This window comes from Pecten maximus, chromosome 8 (genome assembly GCF_902652985.1).
Source record: "Pecten maximus chromosome 8, xPecMax1.1, whole genome shotgun sequence".
NCBI lineage: Eukaryota > Metazoa > Mollusca > Bivalvia > Pectinida > Pectinidae > Pecten > Pecten maximus.
This window is the reverse complement of record NC_047022.1, coordinates 15,543,840-15,568,346: the sequence shown is the minus strand read 5'-3', so window position 1 is coordinate 15,568,346 and position 24,507 is coordinate 15,543,840. Positions and strand designations below refer to the sequence as shown.

At 35.8% G+C, this 24,507-nt stretch overlaps 2 protein-coding genes across 2 annotated transcripts; one reads left to right on the top strand and one right to left on the bottom strand.

Annotated features, from left to right (window-relative positions):
• Nucleotides 1-4,623: 4,623 nt before the first annotated feature.
• On the bottom strand, nt 4,624-6,706 carry LOC117332664 (rhodopsin, GQ-coupled-like). The gene has a single exon (XM_033891657.1). It carries the CDS (start codon nt 6,497-6,499, stop codon nt 5,060-5,062), a length of 1,440 nt encoding a protein of 479 aa, XP_033747548.1. The 5' UTR covers nt 6,500-6,706; the 3' UTR covers nt 4,624-5,059.
• Nucleotides 6,707-6,869: 163 nt separating this feature from the next.
• Nucleotides 6,870-10,194, top strand: LOC117332663 (rhodopsin, GQ-coupled-like). Its single transcript, XM_033891656.1, has one exon. It carries the CDS (start codon nt 8,081-8,083, stop codon nt 9,614-9,616), a length of 1,536 nt encoding a protein of 511 aa, XP_033747547.1. The 5' UTR covers nt 6,870-8,080; the 3' UTR covers nt 9,617-10,194.
• Nucleotides 10,195-24,507: the final 14,313 nt, after the last annotated feature.

The following is a 24,507-nucleotide window of genomic DNA, read 5'->3' as shown; positions in this document are numbered from 1 at the left end:
AGAAACATACATTGTGTACATTAATTCTTAATTGACATTTGTATTAACTCATAATCATATCAAATCACGTTCAATGCTGATTTGAAATTGAGAATCTATCGGGTCGATACCCCCTGACTAACTTAACCGAAGAAAACTACTTAAGTCAGATATAATCTGTCGAAGATTGATAATCCTTCGTATCGACACCTAGGTGGAGATAAATACATATTTTATAAAATATGATTTACAAACAAGTAAACAATTAGAAGGAATGTTAGGGAACAGGGGGGCATAACCAGACGTGATTGTGAGATAAAGACATTGGTCTGTATCAGAAAGAAAGGTCCTATAAATGGGAATGTTAAATGATACAAAACATCAGCCTCTGTACATATTCTCAATCATTTCAAATTTATTAGAATATGTTGACAACGTGACTATGCCGACATCTATCGAAACCAAAATATGGCTAATTTTTTGTATAGGTAAGCAATATTTTCATAAACAGTTTTCACTTATTTTACAAAATAGAAATAAAAGATAATTATATTATTACAATATTCTTTTAATATTGATATGGGACCGCTTGAATGATCACGTTATGCCCGTTTGAATTTTTGTTGATGCTTGTTTTGGAGAGGGGATGGGCGTTGGGGCTGTCTAATATTACAATACATTTTTAACGCTATATCTCGCTTTACGCTTTACCTAGGTACCCGGGGTCTATAAAATAACCATGTTCAGTAAGGCATGTTTCAGCCAATCTTATCGACAAAAACGTTACAAGAGAGGCCATAGTCCTACCGATTTCTAGTTACTATAGTTGACACCCTGAAATCATGATCTAACTTGGTTAAGATTGCATATTTAAACAACACTTTCATGAACAATGTTCATATAGATTATGTTGATATATCATATACCAAATATTTACAAATATGCGATTGTTGTCAAATCTACTAAAGCACATATAATCAATATTACTCATAAAACCTGCTAGATAATGATGCATTAGTCATAGTAACTCTCGCATGTGACTAAATAAACTACTGGTTACAGTTATAATGAATCAAATACATATGGCACAGGTTCTTTCATATATCAATTATGACTTAATATTAATACAGTGTTACTTACAATATCTACAGAAAATATTTCACATTAATGATCTTTGTAGAAGTACAATCGAACATATATTGATAAATATATAAACCAAAGACACTACTCACGACGTGTTCTCAAATAGTTTAAGATTTATTCATTGGGTAACAAGATTTATATCTGACATCTTGTGATTTCAATTACGCTATCTATATTCATTACAATGATTTATACACGAAATAAATCCTGTGATCTTTGTTCAAATTATCATTTGTATTCAAAGTCATATGTTTTGTATGCCTAATTGTTACTTGTCGTCGAGCTCTTCTGTAAGGCTTGGTAGCTTCTCTGAGCCATTTGGTCCACTTTTTTACTTCTTTTTTTTCTTAATTTTACTTTTACATTATTATTTAGTACTGAAAACAATGAATCTCAAAAAAATAATGACAGAAAAATGTATACCGCCAAAGTCGCTATATTTAAACGCTCAAATTATCCAGAATTGAATTTAAATTGTCAAAAAATAAATAGTTCAGATCAAAATAAATGAATTAAATGATTTCAAACTTTCTTCACAAATTTTGAATATGTTTCAAAATATAAATACCGTGTGCAACCGTGCGTTATAAAAAAAAGGGGTGCTTAATAAAACCATGTATAGAGGAAAGTGTCCTTGTGAAAACTAGGTCGAAAAAAAAATAAACTTTTCTTTTCAATTTACAATCAGAAGTCTCTTGCTGAAAGACTGAAGTTATATTAGCAGATCAGTGATCATAATAGAATATGTTATCATTCGGGCGTGAGACAGGTGAATCTCAACCATAGGGTAAATATTCTTAAGTTACCAAACACGAAGCTTGTCGAGTGTTTAACAGCTTAAGTATCTTAACTCGAGGATTGAGAATCTCCTGTTTCACTTCCAAGAGAGTGAATTGTTATTTTTCTCTTACCTTGTTCACCCCTTTTATGTTTCTAATATGGATGTTACATCAATGCAAAGAAATTTTGACGTGACGTCATTGTCGCCGTGACGTCATGGTATTGTTGACGTGAATGTAATTGTTGAGAACGTGCAAAAAGCACTATAGTTTGTCTCAACCTAGGGTGAGATAAGAACATTGTGGATTTCCCTTTCCATGGTAAGGGGAAAAGATCTTTTTCATGTTTCAATAAGCGCACAAAATCTCTTTTCCAGAAAAGGGTTGGTTATAAAGACAAATGCGCTTATTATGTCAAATACGATAAATTGAAAGATATTGAAATATTTGAAATATAAGGAGGATACATGAGAGGGTAAAAATGTTTAGATGAAAAACTGTTTATATAACATCTCATAGATTAAATGCTTTAATCAATCTTACCAACGTGTACAACATTAATACAGTATCTGAGTATTTAGGAATTATCACCTGATTTCCAAATATATCTAGGGTATGACAATAATAGTATCCGGTGCCTGTACCGTGCTGAGTATCGTACTGCGATATCGTCCCATTTCTTCAATTAGATTGTATTATCTAACTCTAATTTTATGAGACAATAAAAGGCAAATTCCTAATATAATCGTCACGACAATTGCACAGCATAAATTTTCTTCTACGATTAAGAGGCATGCGGATATTTCTGTACAATACAGGCGTTTACATTCTGATTGGTCGTTACAAAACACACATGTCTATACACCTGTTCAAACAAATTAAGTAAATGGCCAATGAAGTCACCTGAGATATTACATATATACAAATGAACATATTACTATAAAATGTCAGTAGTACAATAACTGATAATTTAGATAGAAATAACAATACATTGTTTGGAACTTCTTTAAATCATACAGATACATTAGGAATAAATGCTTAAACTTTCAATAAAAATTGTAATGGTATTAGTAAATAAATCACTACAAGTATGGAGGTAATATCTTACTCTGAATGATGTATTGTTAGAAATCGATCAATTGACATAGAACAAAACCATTAAACATACTTGATATGACACTGCCTTCATAAGCTGAATGGTATACATGTACGAATGAAGTGTTGGGGATACAATGCATTAAGATGTAACAGAGCGCATGATTAATTAAATTTAAATCATTGCCTCCGCTAGGGAATCGAACCCGGGACCTCTTGGCTTACTAGTCTTACGCACATCCGATCGAGCTAAAGAGAAGATCTCTCTAGTCGAGCGGTATATTGCGGCTAGTATTTACCAGGGTTACAAATAGATGAAAGTATCTTTAGATTGCAAGGAATAATAGTATTACAAAATAGAAAATATTGTTTAATTGCAAAGAATATTACTAGATGAATAACAATGAAAATGTATGGGATACAATCAGGAAAAAAATCTATTCAATGTAATATTACTATATAAAATATACTATGACAATGTATGGGATACACTAGGAAATAAAAGAAAATATTCAAGGTAATTTACTGGATAAAATATACTATGACAATGTATGGGATACACTAGGAAATAAAATAAAATATTCAAGGTAATTTACTGGATATAATATACTATGACAATGTATGGGATACACTAGGAAATAAAATAAAATATTCAAGGTAATTTACTGGATATAATATACTATGACAATGTATGGGATACACTAGGAAATAAAATAAAATATTCAAGGTAATTTACTGGATAAAATATACTATGACAATGTATGGGATACAATTAGAAAAATAATATATTTAAGGAATATTACTAGATGTAATATATTATGTATGGATTATGATTGAGAGAAAAATAACGTTTCATTGCAGGTTATACAACTAGATGTATTATAACAATTTAATGCAAATAAAATACTAAATGAAATACCAATGTCTACAATTACAATAGGGAACATTACCAGATAATGATAGGCAATGTAGAAGATATTTCAAGATAAAAAAGGTTACTTAAAGCGATTTCAGATACTTTCATCAGGATTTCAGATACTTTCATCAGCATTGACGCCGCCCAGATAAAATTGGCCTCAATGAGAAAATGTCGTGAAAAGTGATAATTGATTAATTATATGGACAGAGCATATCAAATCCGATTGATCACGCTACTGTAGCTGATAAACAGCAGTAAAAACAAGAATGTATTTTTTTGTATATTTTAAATACCTTATAAGCGGGTCTTCAGCAGATCGAAATGGCTTTAAAGAGACACAGATGAAGACTTTACTCAGCATGTTTAGTACAGTATCGTGTAAAGGATATAGATAGTCTTCGGGAAAGATAAAGAAGATCTAACGTAAAAAAAAAATTTCCAAAAGCATTTTCCTCAGTTCAATAACATATATCTTCAACAAATGGGAATCATGATACTTACTGACGATAGAAATGGCACATATGAAAGACAGACTAGTATGATAGAGTAGAGATTCATAACCAAACACACTCACCTTTTGACTAACATAACAATTTTACATTTTAGGACATCGTCATCTTTGTATTTCACACAGAAACAAATATCTGTACCGCGGCACTATTATGCCCACTACAATGTACTTTACAATTGTCAAATGACGAAACGCTATGAAGCTGTTATTACAACTTTGTCCTGTAGAGGAATAACATATTACTGTATTATATACACATGCTTTGCTCTCTTTCTGTTATCCTAATATCGAGCGGTCGGCCGAACCTCATTGTTTACGACGGCGTGTCTTAACATACCGATATAATAATCATATCAACCAATATGTTTTTCCATCCAAAGTTGTTGCTTAACCAATTTTTTTACTTTGTTAACATAAAGATCCAACGGAAATCATCCGGAACATGATGCTCTTCTTGATCAGGTGTAAAGATAGAAAATGGTCTTCCGTATATGAGTTGTAATATGCAACACTTTCAAATATCGTAGTACGATTATAACACCGTGCCATGTATCGTCCAAAGACCAGACCTCAGTCTCAAACAATGAACTTTACTATGTTAATGGTCTTTTCAGTGTATAGATCGCAATTCCATCATGCTTTTGCTGCGTCTTTTGAAGCAACGTTCTCTTGCTTAGTTTCAATGTTTGCCTTTCCTGAATCCGCAGTCTCTGTGTCGTGAACAAATGCAGCATTTTGATGTCCCTGGCCGGATATGACGTTTACCTGAGGGGCAGGAACAACTCCGGCCCCGTTGCTGGGAACTGTTCCGTTGGGGAGATAGACAGGTTGTATGATATGGGAAGCATTCTGTGTCGCCATGTTGACGAGAGCGCCAACCAAATCTTTGACAAGATCGCCATGATTGACCGTACTTGTTGGTGTCGGTTGCATTTGAATGCCTCCCTGGCAATCGCTTAGATTTGTTGCGCAACTGGTCACGCTGCTCTGGCTTGCGGTACGTCCTGCCACTCGTCGACTTATAGTGGAGGTCTGGGTCGTCTCAAGCGGACAGCATGTCATGAAGCAGGGAGCTTTTTCTGCTAATGCAGCGCGGAACCGAGGATGACTGAGTGCATAGACCAGAGGATTGTGCATGGCGGATGTTTTTGCCAGAAGTACTGGTAATTCACTCATTAAAGGCGTTACGAAATCGGCTGATCCAAACTGTGCTACTAATGCAATCGTGGCATACGGGCACCATGAAAGAATGAAGAGTGATATTAACATCAAGGCTATTTTAGCAATCTTCATTTCGGCCTTCGCCTTCTTATTTTTGTCCGCTTCTTCAGCATTGAGTTTGTCTGCCATGCGCTTCATCTCTTTGCCGTGTGCTTTAATAGCCCTCAATATCATGATGTAACACCCAATGATGATCATACAGGGTGTCAAAAACCCGAACACATACATCCCTATGATGAAGTATCGATTAGTGTCTGTCTTTGTTATGTAATCGAAAGTACACGACGTTTGAAATCCTTCTGGGATATAAGCCCCAAATCCAAATAATGGTGGAATGGACCACATCATCGACCATATCCAAACGATAACAATCATGATAAAGGCTTTTTTACGTGTCATAATCCGTGCAGCCTGTAGGGGTTTTGTTATGCATATAAAGCGGTCAATTGAAATGGCTGCCAATGTTCCTATGGACATGAAGCCGAATATGCCGCCGATAAGACCGTAAAGTTCGCAGGCAACCATTCCAAATACCCACTTTTTACTGAAGGCGGAGATGGATTTAAGAGGAAAGCCATTGATTGCAGAAAACGTGAGATCACTAAGAGCCAGGTTGACTATCAACATATTAGATGGCGTTTTCAGCTTTTTGTTAGTTGTAAACATCCAGATTACTAGGATGTTACCGATGACGCCAGTGATTCCGACGACGCCGATAAATAAGCCGTCGAAAATGTGCCAAGAGTCAGACACAGGAGGAAACCGTTTCCAGTGAGGATGAATGAAATAGTCGTACGTGTCATAAAGATGTGTGGTATTAGGCACAATCTCCGTCACAGATTCCTGAGACATAGTTAGTACTAATTAAGCGTCACTTTTAAGACTCTATCTGGTGATCTGTCTAAACAATGAATGTCCTGATATCACGGTAATAAGATAAATTGCGTCAAATTAGATTTCAACAAGTTCGAACTGACTTGTCGTTTTGAGTAAAATTATAATTAGACGGTTCTTGTAATATAATTAAAATAGTCAAAAAGTTTTGCTGTATCTGTTGCCGAAGAAAAAAGTTTTTGTTATGAAAATGTGATTCCTTGACATCAAATCCGCAATTGATATGCAGAAAATTTAAAATACAATTTCAGTTCAATATGTACACCAGCAGATGTTAGACAAATTGCCAGGACCTCTTCAGCATTCTCTGGTAGGTATGAATTCAACAGAGAGAAGTAATAAACTCCGCAGTATTTGTGACACTGTATGAAAGTCATTCCACGTAAGATGACTGGTTTGGTGGCGAGGTGTAGGAGTGCTATGGTAAGGATGTGTATCCATTTATACCTAGACTTCGCGTGCTCAGTCGTAAGAGGATCACATCAAGACGGCAGCTCCCCGCTGATAACAAATTAATGAAAAAGTTTCTGTCAGGTATCAAAAATTAGGTAAGCACTGCCCATAAATAAGGATTACTGATTTATCTACCGTTAGTCTAGTCCCGATACGGGACATGGATTTTCCTCAATATCACTCAAATATACCTGTCGGCATCATAAGTACATATTTCCCTGCTTATTTGTACGCAAAAGGCATGAGATAAATAACAAAATCAATTTTTATTTTCATTTTTGAAAGTTTGTTTTCTGTAGCAATATAGTATGGTATATTACCATTATTCTTATGACCGGCCGTACTTTCAGGTATATATATGTATGATAAGACATACATAATGTATACTCATAATTTATCAACAGTGTTAGAGTGTTGCAATAAAAATTCAAATAATCAAATGTTGGTTACTGATTTAACGTCAGTTTTTTATGCTTACATTATATTAAAAATATACCAAGTAAACATAAAACATTCAATACATACACATGTACATCTGTATAGATAATTCTTTTTTAACTTTCAGAAAGCATGCTAGTTTTGGTCTCTGTTGAATGGGATCTTGTCACACGTGACAGCATTGCACGTTTATGGATTTGTCATCTGAGTGAAACATTGCGTAATCGCATGCAAGGCGTACTGTTCGTTCTATCGGCTTATCGAACAGCTATGAAAGGACAACGTATTGACAATAGTGATTAATTATGGTACGAACACACGTATTAATCTTTAACGGAATATAAACATTTGTCTGATCATCCTTTCATTATCAGTAAAGGTGAGCGAGCGGTGGATGGTATTCATTGACAGACATTTCCTGACAAAGGGAGTTGGAATATACTTCGAGTGAAATTATAAACAATGTATTCAAACTCTGGTGTTGGTTCATGCATCTAGATACAAACAAATGACGTGAATGCGATTCTTAGCCAAAATTTTGTAACAGATGGTTTCTGATTTGTGGCAGATTAATCTGACAAATCGATTCCGAGGTTCAAAGATAAAAATCTAATTCTAGTAGCATTTATAAGTGTTTCTTAAAGTGCGATGGCAAGGAGGACGGATACTGTTATATTATCAGTTGTGGAGGAGGTGACTACCATTAACACTACCACTTCGCATGTCTTTGATACGTACGACTATTACATCCATCCTCACTGGAGACATTACCCTGTTGTGTCCGATAATTGGCACTACTTCGTCGGACTCTTTATCACTGTAGTCGGTATCAGTGGTGTCATCGGAAATATGGTTGTCATTTGGATGTTCAGTTCTACAAAGACTCTGAAAACACCGTCAAACATGTTGATAGTGAATCTGGCCCTAAGCGATCTCACGTTCTCGGCTGTAAACGGATTCCCTTTACTAACTATCTCGGCCTTTAATAAACGTTGGGTTTTCGGTGATGCTGCCTGTGAGTTTTATGGACTCATTGGTGGAATTTTCGGTCTAATGTCTATTAACACTCTCGCCATGATTTCTATTGACCGATTCATCTGTATCACCAGACCTCTTCAAGCAGCCAGGATAATGACTAGAAAAAAAGCGTTTCTAATGATAGTGATCGTATGGTCTTGGGCTATTGGATGGTCACTTCTTCCGCTTTTTGGTTTAGGAGCGTACATTCCCGAAGGTTTTCAAACTTCCTGTACATTTGACTACCTCACCAAGACAACATCAAATAGAATTTATATCGTTGGAATGTATGTGTTTGCGTTCGCGTTACCACTAGTGATAATCATAGGTTGTTATATTGGAATTCTGAAAGCAATCAGAAAACACGCCAGAGAAATGGCCAGCATGGCAGACAAAATGAATGCTGAAGAAGCAGATAAAAAAGAAAAATCAAAAACAGAGATAAAAATTGCTAAAATTGCGATGATGCTAATATCGCTTTTCATTTTGTCGTGGAGTCCGTATGCTACTATAGCCTTGATGGCACAGTTTGGAGACCCGTCTTTCGTTACGCCCCTCATGTCGGAGCTTCCTGTTATGTTAGCTAAAGCGTCTGCCATGCACAACCCTATAGTGTATGCACTCAGTCATCCAAAGTTCCGCGAAGCCTTAATGAAGAAAGCTCCTTGTCTTTTATCGTGTTGTATGCCATCAGATAAACCTAATAACGACAACAAAGCACCAGTACCACCAAAACCCGTGATGCATCGACAGCTCACACAAACTTTTAGTGACGCTAGTATGTCAAGTATTCAGACCAATCTCAGTGAAGGTTTCGAGATGAAGACACCGAGGGAACAATGGGCTAATTCCGCTGATATGGTTCGCCAACTTGTCGGGGTTATTGTTTGCATGGCAACCAAGAAAAGTACTGACCAACCGGTCGTTCTTCCCCAATCTGGCAGCGCACCAATCAATGAGGCCGGACCATCTGCGGAGGAATCTGAAGAAGGTGTGTTCACCGTGAATGACGGAAGTCTTGACCTTGTGGCAGCAGCAGGTGCTTTGATTAATGCTTTTGGATCTGATTCTAAGTCTGAGGCACCCATGGAGGAAGAAGGGGAAGTCACTCAATCAGGTACAGACAATCCCGCATTCGAGCCGGAAGAAAAAGACACAGAGGTTTGATTTAAGTCTGAGACGTCGCCACGTGACGTAATAAATCAATGACAATTCCTTCATATGAATAATGATACGATTTATATTAAGAAATATTTCAGAAAAATGAAACATTGTCCTATCTAATTCTCATTTGTTTATCTGCGTTTAACGACACATGACGTTATAAATCAAAGACAATTCCTTTAAGGGCATACAAATATAGTTTCAGATTAAGAAATATTTCAGAGAAATACAACAGATTTCTTCTTTTTCTAGTTGGCTGAGTGTCAGTCAGTTAATGATTATTATAAGACTATAGAAAGGTTTTATGATGTAGTAATAGTCCAGATCAAATGAAGTCTTGTGGTACTGCAAACTGTATAGTGTAGAGGCGAATACCATTGTGTCAATCTTCTGAAACGTTGTCACTATTTATTAAAAGGGATACTTATGGCGTAAAGGTTAATGGAAAAAGTCGGGGACTTAATAAGGCTAGCATTGGCATCTGAATTGCCAATATAGTTTTCATCTTTTATTAATTTATTCTGAGAAAAAGAAAATTTCTTAAATCAACTGATTCTTGATTATTACATTTTCTCATTTATATACACTCTCATCATAACATTTTTGCGTGTGCTTGTGTCAGTTTCCATGTTAAGAGTTCTCTCCAAAGGAGTCAAAATCATCTCAACATCAAAATCTATTAATGATGTTGTTATTGGCTCCTGTGAAAGAATAAGGACATTTTTAATATGATATATAGATAACAATTAAGCATGTCAGTATATCGCCCAAAATTAACATAATCCATTGATTCATGTATCGTGGATCACTCATTGTGTGTTATATGCGTATTGTAAAAGTTGTAAATGTACATGCATATCTCGTACCATATAACTATAACCATGTATCTCAATTGTAAACCAGACTTTGAAATATGTTGCAAATAGTCTTGAAGAAAGAAAAGATTAACATTTTTGCCAGTAAAATATCGCAAAACATTCACTCTATAAAAGTGATAGTTCTCACAATTGAAAAACATTTCTTTTTCTGATATTTTTCATCAGTGAAAAAACATCACTTTTTATGTTTTGACCAATCAAATCACTGCTTACAAACGACAATGTGGAAAATAAAAAGCTTATCCGGTACATTTTGCTATAAAATGTAATAAACAGAATATCTAACAGTATCTTCAGCATGCTGCGCGCTCGTGAAAAATATCCAAAAAATATTAGCTTCACTCGTGAAATATATTTGGTATTACTGAAGATAATGTAAGATATCCTCTATGTGATGTGAACTGATTTATTAGAAATGCTTGTCAATTTTCTATTTTTTATTTTTTTCATAATAAAATAACATTACACTGTCGGTATTTTACAACATTGAGTTCTGTGTTTTGTGACTTTACTCTAAGTAACTACAGACCGTCTATATCACTATGAGGTCTTCTTTATTGTGTTGCATGATTGCAATTAAGCCTTGAACTGTTACTGGACCCTGGAATACAGTCGCTATCAATGAAATTTAGATGACATGTTCATAGATAAAGAGGACCTATTTATCTGACAGAATGTGTTTTGTGATGCCAACCATATGAACCGTACGACCATCCTTCCCAACCGATGCTTCCATAGCAGCAATATTTTATGCTTCATAGCTGGCGTGTCTGGCCATATTTACAGGGCGTCATCCATATTAAGCATTCTTTAGATTTTATTGTTATCTGACTCACTATATAAATGGATATTAACCAAATTTGACTGTTTTCCTATAAAACATGCTACCCATGAAATGTTGCCCGGTCACATGATTTACCGTGAATGCTACCCATGGACTGTTGCCCGATCACGCGCTGCCCAATCGAACGCGCCTAATTACAAGCGTACAGATGACAGTGACTACACTACTTGTCGTCGACAGGTTTGTAAACATCGGTCGACTGTAAACATGACTTCTAGGTGTTGGTACTGACCAGGCGAACTGTTTCCCTCGGCCTTCGGCCTCTGGGAAACAGTTCACCTGGTCAGTACCAACACCTCGTGAAAATAGTTTTGACTGTTGACTGATGAGGCATGAAACAACTGTATACTGACCCACTCGAATAAAGTTCTCAGAGACGAAAAATGTGTTATGTATATAGCACAACTTTGTGAACTGTTTCGGATACATGTAAATAATTGTTTTAATAGGAGCGTGTTTTCAAATATAGCCCACCCTGTAGTAGCAGAGGACTCGAAACATACCACTGGTTAATACGATACAATTCATCAATGCTAACTTGCTCCATTCTCTTCGGTCTGTGTTTAAACTTTGCACGTGTCTTGTAATCCAACAAAAAAGTTTTTGTTGTGCCAAAGAGCTATGCCGTTTTATTGCTTTTTCATACGAAAGTCGTGTAGTACGAGAGTCGTGAAACATGAGAGTCGTGTGATATGAGTCGTGAAATATGAGAGTCGTGTAATATGAGTCGTGAAACATAAGAGTCGTGTAATACAAGAGTCCTGTCATACAAGAATCGTGTAATACAAGAGTCATGTAATACGAGAGTCATGTAATACAAGAGTCGTGTAATACAAGAGTCGTGTAATACGAGAGTCGTGTGATACGAGAGTCATGTAATACGAGAGTCGTGTAATATGAGAGTCGTGTAATACGAGAGTAGTGAAACATGAGAGTCGTGTAATACGAGAGTCGTGTAATACGAGATTCTTGTAATATAAGAACCGTATTTTCAAATATAGCCCACCCTGTAGTAGCAGAGGGCTCGAAACATACCACTGGTTAATACAATACAATTCATCAATGCTAACTTGCTCCATTCTTTTCGGTCTGTGTTTAAATTTTGCTTGAGTCTTGCAATCCACAAAAAAAAGTTTTTGTTGTGCCAAACAGCTATGCCGTTTTATTGAGTTTTCATACGAGAGTCGTGTAATACAAGAGCCGTGTTATACGATAGACGTGTAATACAAGAGTCGTGTAATACAAGAGTCGTGTAATACGAGAGTCGTGTAATACGAGAGTCATGTAATACGATAGCTATGTAATACAAGAGTCGTGTAATACGAGAGTCGTGTAATACGAGATTCTTGTAATACGAGATTCTTGTAATATAAGAACCGTATTTTCAAATATAGCCCACCCTGTAGTAGCAGAGGGCTCGAAACATACCACTGGTTAATACAATACAATTCATCAATGCTAACTTGCTCCATTCTTTTCGGTCTGTGTTTAAATTTTGCTTGAGTCTTGTAATCCACAAAAAAAAGTTTTTGTTGTGCCAAACAGCTATGCCGTTTTATTGAGTTTTCATACAAGAGTCGTGTAATACAACAGCCGTGTTATACGATAGACGTGTAATACAAGAGTCGTGTAATACAAGAGTCGTGTAATACGAGAGTCGTGTAATACGAGAATCGTGTAATACGAGAGTCATGTAATACGATAGCTATGTAATACGAGAGTCGTGTAATACGAGAGTCATGTAATACGAGAGTCGTGTAATACGAGAGTCGTGTAATACGAGAGTCGTGTAATACGAAAGTCGTGTTATACAAGAGTTATGTAATACGAGAGTCGTGTTATACGAGAGTCAAGTAATACAAGAGTCTTGTAATACGAGAGTCATGTAATACAAGAGTCCTGTCATACAAGAATCGTGTAATACAAGAGTCATGTAATACGATAGTCATGTAATACAAGAGTCGTGTAATACAAGAGTCGTGTAATACGAGAGTCGTGTGATACGAGAGTCATGTAATACGAGAGTCGTGTAATATGAGAGTCGTGTAATACGAGAGTCGTGTAATACAAGAGTCGTGTAATACGAGAGTCGTGTAATACGAGAGTCGTGTAATACGAGAGTCGTGTAATACGAGAGTCGTGTAATACGAGAGTCGTGTAATACGAGAGTGGTGTAATACGTAAATCGTGTAAAACGAGAGTCGTGTAATACAAGAGTCGTGTAATACGAGAGTCGTGTAATACGAGAGTTGTGTAATACGTAAATCGTGTAAAACGAGAGTCGTGTAATACAAGAGTCGTGTAATACGAGAGTCGTGTAATACGAGAGTCGTGTAATACGAGAGTTGTGTAATACAATAGTTGTGTAATACGAGAGTCGTGTAATACGAGAGTCGTGTAATACGAGAGTTGTGTAATACAATAGTTGTGTAATACGAGAGTCGTGTAATACGAGAGTCGTGTTATACGAGAGTCGTGTAATACGAGAGTCGTGTAATACGAGAGTTGTGTAATACGAGAGTCGTGTAATACGAGAGTCGTGTAATACGAGAGTTGTGTAATACGTAAATCGTGTAAAACGAGAGTCGTGTAATACAAGAGTCGTGTAATACGAGAGTCGTGTAATACGAGAGTCGTGTAATACGAGAGTTGTGTAATACGAGAGTCGTGTAATACGAGAGTTGTGTAATACGAGAGTTGTGTAATACAATAGTTGTGTAATACGAGAGTCGTGTAATACAAGAGTCGTGTAATACAATAGTTGTGTAATACGAGAGTCGTGTAATACGAGAGTCATGTAATACGAGAGTTGTGTAATACAATAGTTGTGTAATACGAGAGTCGTGTAATACGAGAGTCATGTAATACGAGAGTTGTGTAATACAATAGTTGTGTAATACGAGAGTCGTGTAATACGAGAGTCGTGTAATACGAGAGTCATGTGATACGAGAGTCGTGTAATACGAGAGTCGTGTAATACAATAGTTGTGTAATACGAGAGTCGTGTAATACGATAGCTATGTAATACGAGAGTCGTGTAATACGAGAGTCGTGTAATACAATAGTTGTGTAAAACGAGAGTCGTGTAATACGAGAGTCATGTAATACAAGAGTCGTGTAATACGAGAGTCGTGTAATACGAGAGTCGTGTAATACGAGAGTCGTGTAATACAAGAGTCATGTAATACAAGAGTCATATAATACGAGAGTCGTGTAATACAAGAGTCGTGTTATACGAGAGTCATGTAATACGAGAGTCGTGTAATACGAGAGTCGTGTAATACGAGAGTTGTGTAATACGAGAGTCGTGTAATACGAGAGTCATGTAATACAAGAGTTGTGTAATACGAGAGTCGTGTAATACGAGAGTCGTGTAATACAAGAGTCGTGTAATACAAGAGTCGCGTAATACGAGAGTCGTGTAATACGAGAGTCGCGTAATACAAGAGTCGCGTAATACGATAGTCGTGTAATACGAGAGTCGTGTAATACGAGAGTCGTGTAATACGATAGACGTGTAGTGACAATTCATTAAACGGCTGTTGTGTACCGTGACTATTCTGTTTTTTGTTTTCGATCTACCAGTTAAATGAAAACTTATGGACCACGATATACATTCTTAAATCTAAAACATTTTAGAATTAGCACCTATTTTTTTAATGTAAAATGATCCATCACAAGAGAACAATAATTTTTGTTGATGCGTATGCTTTCAGGAAACTTCATTACATTCCAATAATTCGATTCAATCGGCGTCCGTGTCTCATATGCATATGCGTGTTTAGGGGGTCCTAAAGAATTCCTATTGTCCAATCAAATGTTTCATATGAAATAGATACCTGCAGACACGTAGATATCGTTCAATCTACATCCCAGAATATGACATCTCCTCTCTATTTTGAAACAAGTGTTCATCTATGCAGCCGCCACTTTTATCATTTCAATATTTGTCTAAAAATTTAAATCTATCAAACGGTAATTCGTTTATTAGTATAAGGTCAATTTACTTAACTTTCGTTGAACATATTGTGAATTGTTTTGTCAGTATAACATCATTTTGTGATATTGTCTACATCATCCATGTATAACTGCCTTTCTCCTGTACTGGTCCAGCTCCCCACACTTTTCGCACCTGGCGTAGCTGTCTAGTTAATCCCTTTGCATGTGAAGAGGGGATTACTTTCATTAACTGAACGCGTACAATCGGATCCCGATATACCGACCTGGTTGTGATGAAGAAGGCGTGGTCCTCGGCTCAGGTCGGATGAATCAGGTATTAGCGGTTAGGTTCCTCCCTGGATGAGCTGGTCTCACGGACTTTTAATTATATAAGTATATCATTTCATCTTAATACAAACAGGGAAAACACCCTATTTCTTATCCTCAGTTATTTTTGCTCTGACGCCCATTGGTAGGGCTACTTTGATTTGACTCTCAGATAGTTTGACTCATTACATGAAATTAATTTAACGATCCATTTGTGCATAGATGATACAATCATTGTAAGTATAATATAGCATTCAAAAGGGATATGATATATTGTTATCACTTCCCATTAGATACCAAAAGGCCAAGAAGACCTGTATCACTCTTCTTTTTATATCGATGGAAAGGATGCCAAAACATTCTTATTCATAATTTTCCCCGGTAGATGCATTTATTTTTATATACATTGTATTTTCTTTTTCTTTCCGCAGCTTGGCTACTTGCCCTTTTCACATCATGCGTAAAAGATGAGTCTCAACGAATCATTTCCAAAATATAATTTTGCTTGTAACAAGCTTTTTCATTGGCTCAAAAATGTATGTTATCATCTCATAACATAAAAAAATAAAAGGAACTACTTTCAGTTATAGCGGAGTAATCGTGGTTCACAGGATTTTGTATTTATCGGTGTGTTTTTAAATATCTGGAGCAAAATAAACATGTTAAACTTAATGAAAATATTTCTTATCGTTGTTAATTAAATTATCAGGATTAACTTAAATAAATTGCAATTTTCATGCATCAGATGACGTATATTTTCCAACAAGTATATATAACAATAAAGCCAACGTACATGTATTCCAAGTCAATACATTATAAACTAAGACTGATACGTACGGTATAGGCCGTGTGTAGCTACCTAATGTATGTTAGAGAGCTGTGTATTTATAGGGTATGTCACTAAAACAACCTTCAAATGAATGGTATTAAGGGTTCAAATACACCGTGTAAGAGCCCTGCACTTCAATGTTAGGGCCATGGACTTCAATGTTAGGGCCATGGACTTCAATGTTAGGGCCATGGACTTCAATGTTAGGGCCATGGACTTCAATGTTAGGGCCATGGACTTCAATGTTAGGGCCATGGACTTCAATGTTAGGGCCATGGACTTCAATGTTAGGGCCTTGGACTTCAATGTTAGGGCCTTGGACTTCTATGTTAGGGTCCTTGGACTTCAATGTTAGGGCCATGGACTTCAATGTTAGGGTCCTTGGACTTCAATGTTAGGGCCTTGGACTTCAATGTTAGGGCCATGGACTTCAATGTTAGGGCCTTGGACTTCAATGTTAGGGCCATGGACTTCAATGTTAGGGCCATGGACTTCAATGTTAGGGCCATGGACTTCAATGTTAGGGCCATGGACTTCAATGTTAGGGCCATGGACTTCAATGTTGGGGCCAAAGACTTCAATGTTAGGGCCTTGGACTTCAATGTTAGGGTCCTAGACTTCAATGTTAGGGCCTTGGACTTCAATGTTAAGGTTCTGTACTTCAATGTTAGGACCCTGGACTTCAATGTTAGGACCCTGGACTTCAATGTTAGGGTCCTGGACTTCAATGTTAGGACCAAAGACTTCAATGTTAGGGCCATGGACTTCAATGTTAGGGCCATGGACTTCAATGTAAGGGCCATGGACTTCAATGTCAAGGTCCTGGACTTCAATGTTAGGACCAAAGACTTCAATGTTAGGACCAAAGACTTCAATGTTAGGGTCCTGGACTTCAATGTTAGGACCCTGGACTTCAATGTTAGGGCCAAAGACTTCAATGTTAGGGCCAAAGACTTCAATGTTAGGACCCTGGACTTCAATGTTAGGGCCAAAGACTTCAATGTTAGGGTCCTAGACTTCAATGTTAGGGTCCTAGACTTCAATGTTAGGGTCCTGGACTTCAATGTTAGGGCCAAAGACTTCAATGTTAGGGCCAAAGACTTCAATGTTAGGACCCTGGACTTCAATGTTAGGGCCTGGACTTCAATGTTAGGACCCTGGACTTCAATGTTAGGGTCCTGGACTTCAATGTCAGGGTCCTGGACTTCAATGTAAGGGCCATGGACTTCAATGTCAGGGTCCTGGACTTCAATGTTAGGACCTTGCACTTCAATGTTAGGACCTTGGACTTCAATGTTAAGGCCAAAGACTTCAATGTTAGGGCCAAAGACTTCAATGTTAGGACCCTGGACTTCAATGTTAGGACCTTGGACTTCAATGTTAGGGCCAAAGACTTCAATGTTAGGACCTTGGACTTCAATGTTAAGGTCCTGGACTTCAATGTTAGGGCCATGGACTTCAATGTTAGGGTCATGGGCTTCAATGTTAGGGCCTTGGACTTCAATGTTTAGGGCCTTGGACTTCAATGTTAGGACCTTGCACTTCAATGTTAGGACCTGGACTTCAATGTTAAGGCCAAAGACTTCAATGTTAGGGCCTTGGACTTCAATGTTAGGGCCTTGGACTTCAATTTTAGGGCCAAAGCCTTCAATGTTAGGACCCTGGACTTCAATGTTAGGGTCCTAGACTTCAATGTCAAGGTCCTAGACTTCAATGTCAGGGTCCTAGACTTCAATGTCAAGGTCCTAGACTTCAATGTCAGGGTCCTGGACTTCAATGTCACGTTCCTTGACTTCAATGCCGGGCTCCTTGACTTCAATGTCAATGTCCTTGACTTCAATGTTAGTTCGCTATATCATTATATACCGTAGGACCCCATGTCATTAAAATAACCTTCAGATCAAGTGTATAAAGAGTTCAAGGACACCACGTTAAAACCTTTGACTTTAATGTTAGAGACCTGGTTTGATAACTTCCATATTTTTGTCAGAGCTAAGCTGATAAATAAGCTGATATCATTCATCTAGATCGCTCGACTTTTTATCTAGATCGCTCGACTTTTTATCTAGATCGCTCGACTTTTTTTCTAGATCGTTACGACTTATTATCTCTTTCGTACGACTTTTTATCTCGTTTTTATCACTTTTTATATCGTTCCTGTCGCTTTTAATTCATTCGTACGACTCGTAAACACATTTTTTGCGCTTAATCCCGTTCTGGCTTTCTCTCTAAATCGCTCACACAAAGAAAGACAACTCTTGTGATAAAACATACTGATTTGGTTCTGCCAAGTAATCACGGGCATGAGATAATATGTGCGAAAGTTGTTGATAAACACTGTCCTTCTCCAACTCCCGTGTGAACACCACAAAGAACTTAAAATAATAGCATTGTACACTGAAAACAAGAAATATCTTTAAAAAAGATAAGCGGCATAGTTTTAATGCTGGTGGTTATAATGTAAATCTGCTGGTGAAATAAATTAACGAACTAATGGTTTCAGCACGGATAACAAAATTATATCGGTTTGAATCATATTTGGTGATAATAAGACAGCATTTGAATCAGGAATAAATAATTTTCATTAATGTGTCATTTGAAAATATGCATCCACGTATTCAGCTTGCATTCAATCTTAACTTTGTTTCGTTTTTAATTGCATATCTGCATTTTGCATTTACCGCTACATTGACCAATCACATACTTCATCTTGACCAGTAACGCCATCTGTGGCGTCATATCCGGGGCCAAAAGAAAATTATACGGCTATGCCGAAAAATAACACAATTCAGCAAGTGAGTTATTGAAGAATTGTATTAATCGCGACCAGTAGGAGACTGCCAAATGCTGAAATAAAGATTGAGATCAAATTGGTGCATTATACATCTAAACAACCAGATACAGGCAGAAGTTTGTAGTACATATCGCACTATTAGAGAACTGTTTTAAGGCGGATCAGTAAATTTATTATGTTAAAAAATTGATACCAATGAGGAAACACAAGGCACGCTCGTCGCTTCAGTATCAAAAGGAGTATTGCTGCTGTTAAAGCCTTCAGTATCAATAGGAGCATTGCTGCTGTGAAAGCTTCAGTATCAATAGGAGCATTGCTGCTGTTAAAACCTTCAGTATCAATAGGAGCATTGCTGTTGTGAAAGCTTCAAAATCAATAGGAGCATTGCTGTTGTGAAAGCTTCAGTATCAATAGGAGCATTGCTGCTGTGAAAGCTTTAGTATCAAAAGGAGCATTGCTGATGTGAAAGCTTCAGTATCAAAAGGAGCATTGCTGCTGTGAAAGCTTCAGTATCAAATGGAGCATTGCTGTTGTGAAAGTTTCAGTATAAAATGCGGTATTGCTGTTGTGAAAGCTTTAGAATAAAAAAGAGCAATGTTGTAGTGAAACTTACTTTGAGGGGGATGGTCTTTACACTGATAACTGATTTGAAAATTGAGACTGAGAGTGAAGAATGTTTTGTATTCCATCTGATATCAATTCCGGTAGTTCCCATAACATGACATAGAGGTAAACTCTTTTGTTTATAAATCCTGGTTAGCCTTACACTCCGCCTTGCTGAATTACAATCCATTAGTCAACGTTATATGCTTACCTTACCGATCTCAGGTATACATATTCTTAACAATACATTCAACATGTATCACGTTCAGGAACCCTGTATCCCCAATACCATTCCACAATGGACCACAAAGCATGTGTGTGTTTTTTTGTTTTTTTTTAACGTATTCAAACAATAAATTTCGGATGCATTTGACACGTAGTAAGTCCAAATATCACCAACCATTCCGGGCGTATCAACTGAATCACCTCCTTATACCAGAATGGTTAGATAGGCAAGGAGACAACAACAATAGATGGCACCCGAGGAGATGGCTGTGGTGATGAGTGCTGTCCTGCTTTGATGAGGTTTGCCTTTGATGACCAATATAAACATATATAAATAATTAATTTGATAAAGCATCCATAACCATTTCTACTGGGGAAGATCAAAAGAATAAGAAAAATGTCCTTAAAATGTCTATGGAAAGACGTTATGATATTATTTTTTTATTGATATCGAGTAAAATATGCAAGATATAGCTTAAGTTAACAAGAAATAATAATATTTTCGAGACACCTTACCCATCACCAATGGTGTTCATTTTCCTGAACACACTCAGCAAACCTCTATTTTCTCTATTCTATGCATTGTAATATTCTCTCTATATCTACACCTGATGTTCAGCTTAGTCACGTGTATCATGTCAGTAAGTTTGTTAGTTTTTTTTTGTATTTTTTGTATTTTTTGTATGTTTTTTTTTTTTGTTTTGAAAATAGAGTCTGTCTTTGTCTTTCATAAACTGCTATTGTTCGGATTTTGTTTCATGGTACATATAGTCAACATTTCGGCCTCAACACCTCAAATAGGGTATGCCTTGATATTTCATATTAAGTTGAAATGGAAAATGTGCTGCTCAAAATAATCAGTTTGGTTGAAGGGAATATTCTTAGGCGAATTCTCATTGACTCTAAAACTAAGAATGTGACGAATGGAAAACACCAGCTCAGTTTTCGTTGCAATTAACAGTAGAATGATTAGTTATTTGTGTAACGAATGATATTTTATTACCTTTTAATGAAAAGCACTGTTGTTACATATTTCAATTCTTTGCAAAATGTCTTGAATGAATGTTAATATGTTTATATAGAATCAATCCCAACATCAGGAAAAATTGAATCCACGTATTGACAAGGGGTAACATTTATTGTAATACAAACAAATGTAGACCAATTCTTGCAAACGTGGAATATCAATATATAATATGCTCATAGTGTGTCGTTAAATTTGTCATTTTAGACAATTTGAAGAACGTCGTAATTTGAATAAATATATCTATACAATGCAAAACACTAAACTCACAGAGCTTACGTAATTATCTAGGTTGCAAGGTAAGAAATTAAAGAAACCCAGGATTGTAACCGTCACCAATGATTCGCTCTGGATAATAAGCTGTTAGAATACCTGGTTTGTCGATAGGTTAATTAACATATTGTCATTCGGGATTCATTGTTTACGAGTAGGTTGTGGCTTTTCCTTACTATTGCTGTCTGGTTTATTCCCCTTGCATCATAATATATAACTATATAGCTTGTATATGTGTATGTTTATCTGTATAGTCGGCTGTTTGATATAGAAAAGTCAGTGTCATCACACATGCTAAAGGTATTTTTCAATATACGATTTCAATGTTTTTACTTTTATTTGCCATGAAAAGTGTGGCTTTTGTTAATATTTTGGCACGGATTGATGTTTGTGTGAAACCAAATGAACTGCAAATTATGATTCAGACGTGGGAAGAAGGCTAAGCGTAAGTATACAAACATTCTTGTTTTTTATCTTAATTTTTTTTTTTTTTTTATATATTTATGACTTTTTTTTAGCTAATCCCTTTATTACCCTTTGTTATAAATAATAAAAAAAAAAAACGTGTCCGTCCCGGTTTTAGAGCTATGTATGAGCACAAAAAGGTGATAATACTAGGTGGGTGTCGTTAAACCTAACAATATATTTATACGTTCTGGTTTTCATTATATTATAAGTATTTTAAGCGTTTGTGTCGTATTAACACTAAAAATAAACGTCTATACTGTTAAATTCTGTTTTAAGCAACTTTTGCGATTAAATCGGAAAAGATGTCAAAAACAGCCGGAATAGTGTAGAAAGGAAAAATGGATATCACCCACACAAAAGATTGCCTTAATCTACTACAATGTACGTTGCATGTTTGCGTTACGTACATTTAAATAAAGATTTTCTACAATAAAAAACTAAGTTCTAACCCCAGGGACTAAAATGAGTTCGGTCTTAGTGTATTTTGACTTATCCAAATGTGTGATGAGTATGTGTGACGTCATCCTGTTTGATAGCAAAAATGATCTATGTTTGATACTCTTAGATTCACATGACAATTTCATTTCAACACTAAATTAAAATCTAAATATTTCTTATGGAAATATAGATCAAATAAAAAGAGATATTATTATAGAGGGTCTTAAAATTGCACTTTTGATCATGAAGCAATATATTTAACCAGGTCCCGCTGACCTCTTTTTTTTTTTCTTTTTTTTTTCTTCTTCAGTTTCGAATATATTATTCCCCCAGCATTATAAATATATATATTTATACTTATAGCTATGTCATTGATATATATATATATAATTAATAAGGATTGCCAGGGTTGGGGAGCCCTGGGATCAACCCCCTGAACAATACTGTGTCCTCGCGCAGGAGGGCTTGCTCACTGCACACAAATTAATTCTAACATTATGTAGAAGGGAAGGTAACTTTTGGCAAAATGTTTTCTTCACCAAAGTCTATTAAGTTTCAAAAAGATAAGTTCAGAAGGTATAGTCCGAAATGTTTAGGTGCATAAGAAGAAAATTTAAAGTATCTAATAGTATAGTATATACTGTACATATATGGATTTATATGTGACTCTACTTGTTCAGTACAGATGCATATGATGGGGAGAATAAAATATTATAATACAGAAACAGAACAGAAACAGCAAAGGAACACCACATTATACACATTATTATAGCCACACAAACAGGTATACATTACATTAAGATTGACATTCTAGCTTTACAACTGCTGAATCATGTATATGAATACTATTGTAGAAGTACACAAATGAACATCAGTTGGCATATATGTCCAGTGAACGAGAGAATAGGTTTATTAATCACAAAAGTATATATTTTTTCAAATGTATATGTAAATTTGATCAATTATATTAGCAGAAATCGTAGTCTACAATATAAGAATTAAAGTGTATGTTGTCAATAGGATAAGTACTACCACTTATGTAGGTAAGGTTGGGAATAAATCAAGTTTCTCATTCATTTTAACATACAGTGATGATCATTGTTGTTTAGATTATAAAATACAGGTCGGTAATTACAATTTCATCTACCTGTACTTATCCATTTGTGCACTACAACCGCAGTAAAAAAAAAACTAATTTTCGAACATATCTTTGAATTCGATCCATATTTCATCAAATCTTTCAATACATACATTTTTTGACAACAGTTTTTCTATTTCATATTTGAATGCCAAAACCTCATTCAAACCTTCAAGACTAAGCCTTTGTTTTTTTTGACACAGAGAATATATAAAATTTCTCATATAGGATAAGGAAATTTAAAGGTAATGAAAAGCAGCTGGTATCTCCAAAAAGTACTGTTTCCAATCTAAAATCAGTTTCTTTACTAGTTTTATCAAATATTCCAGCTTTTGAATTTTGCCAAAGTTGAAAGGATTGTGGACATTCCCAAAAAAGATGTTCTGTATTACAGATATTACAGATGTTATTGTCCGAGACTTAAATAGTTTTTAAATAATTATTTAAAGGAAGAATGCGGTGTTGTAGCCGGTATTGAAACCATTGTATGGTTGTATCTTTGGTAGTTTGAAAGGGGATATTGTATATTTTTTCCAGTCCATATTTTTAAAGGCATCATGCTGTTTCCATTTTTGTTCAGCTGTTATTAAACATTTATCTTGTTCAATCAAACGTATATAAATGTCCTTACACCTTTATTATTCGTTAATAAAATGTAAATATGACTTGGTACCAGTGGTCTTTCTATTGTATTTCCTGCCATTAAAAATAGATCTAGATCCTTACATCTTTGTTTGATGGAAATATACTCTGATATTCTCTTGATCTAATAAATCACAAACATTTCTAACACCTTTGTTAAACCAGTTTCTGTTAAAAAAAAAAGGAATTGTTGCCAATACAGACATTTTGGATTATACCAAATCGGAAGACTTAAGAATTCTGGCTAAGTTTGTACTTGTGCTGCTTCTGAAATTTTAACCCAAGCCTGAAAAACATTTTTCCAAAAGTCATTATCAGTTCTAAAATGTTTAACAAAGTCCGTAACCAGGTCTGATATATTTGCTGTTCAGTGTTCAGCCTCAAAAATATTTATCCAACATGTGTTACTGTTCTTAAGTGATCTTCGCAACCATGTAGACTTTAGACTGCAAATAAATTTCGATATATCAAT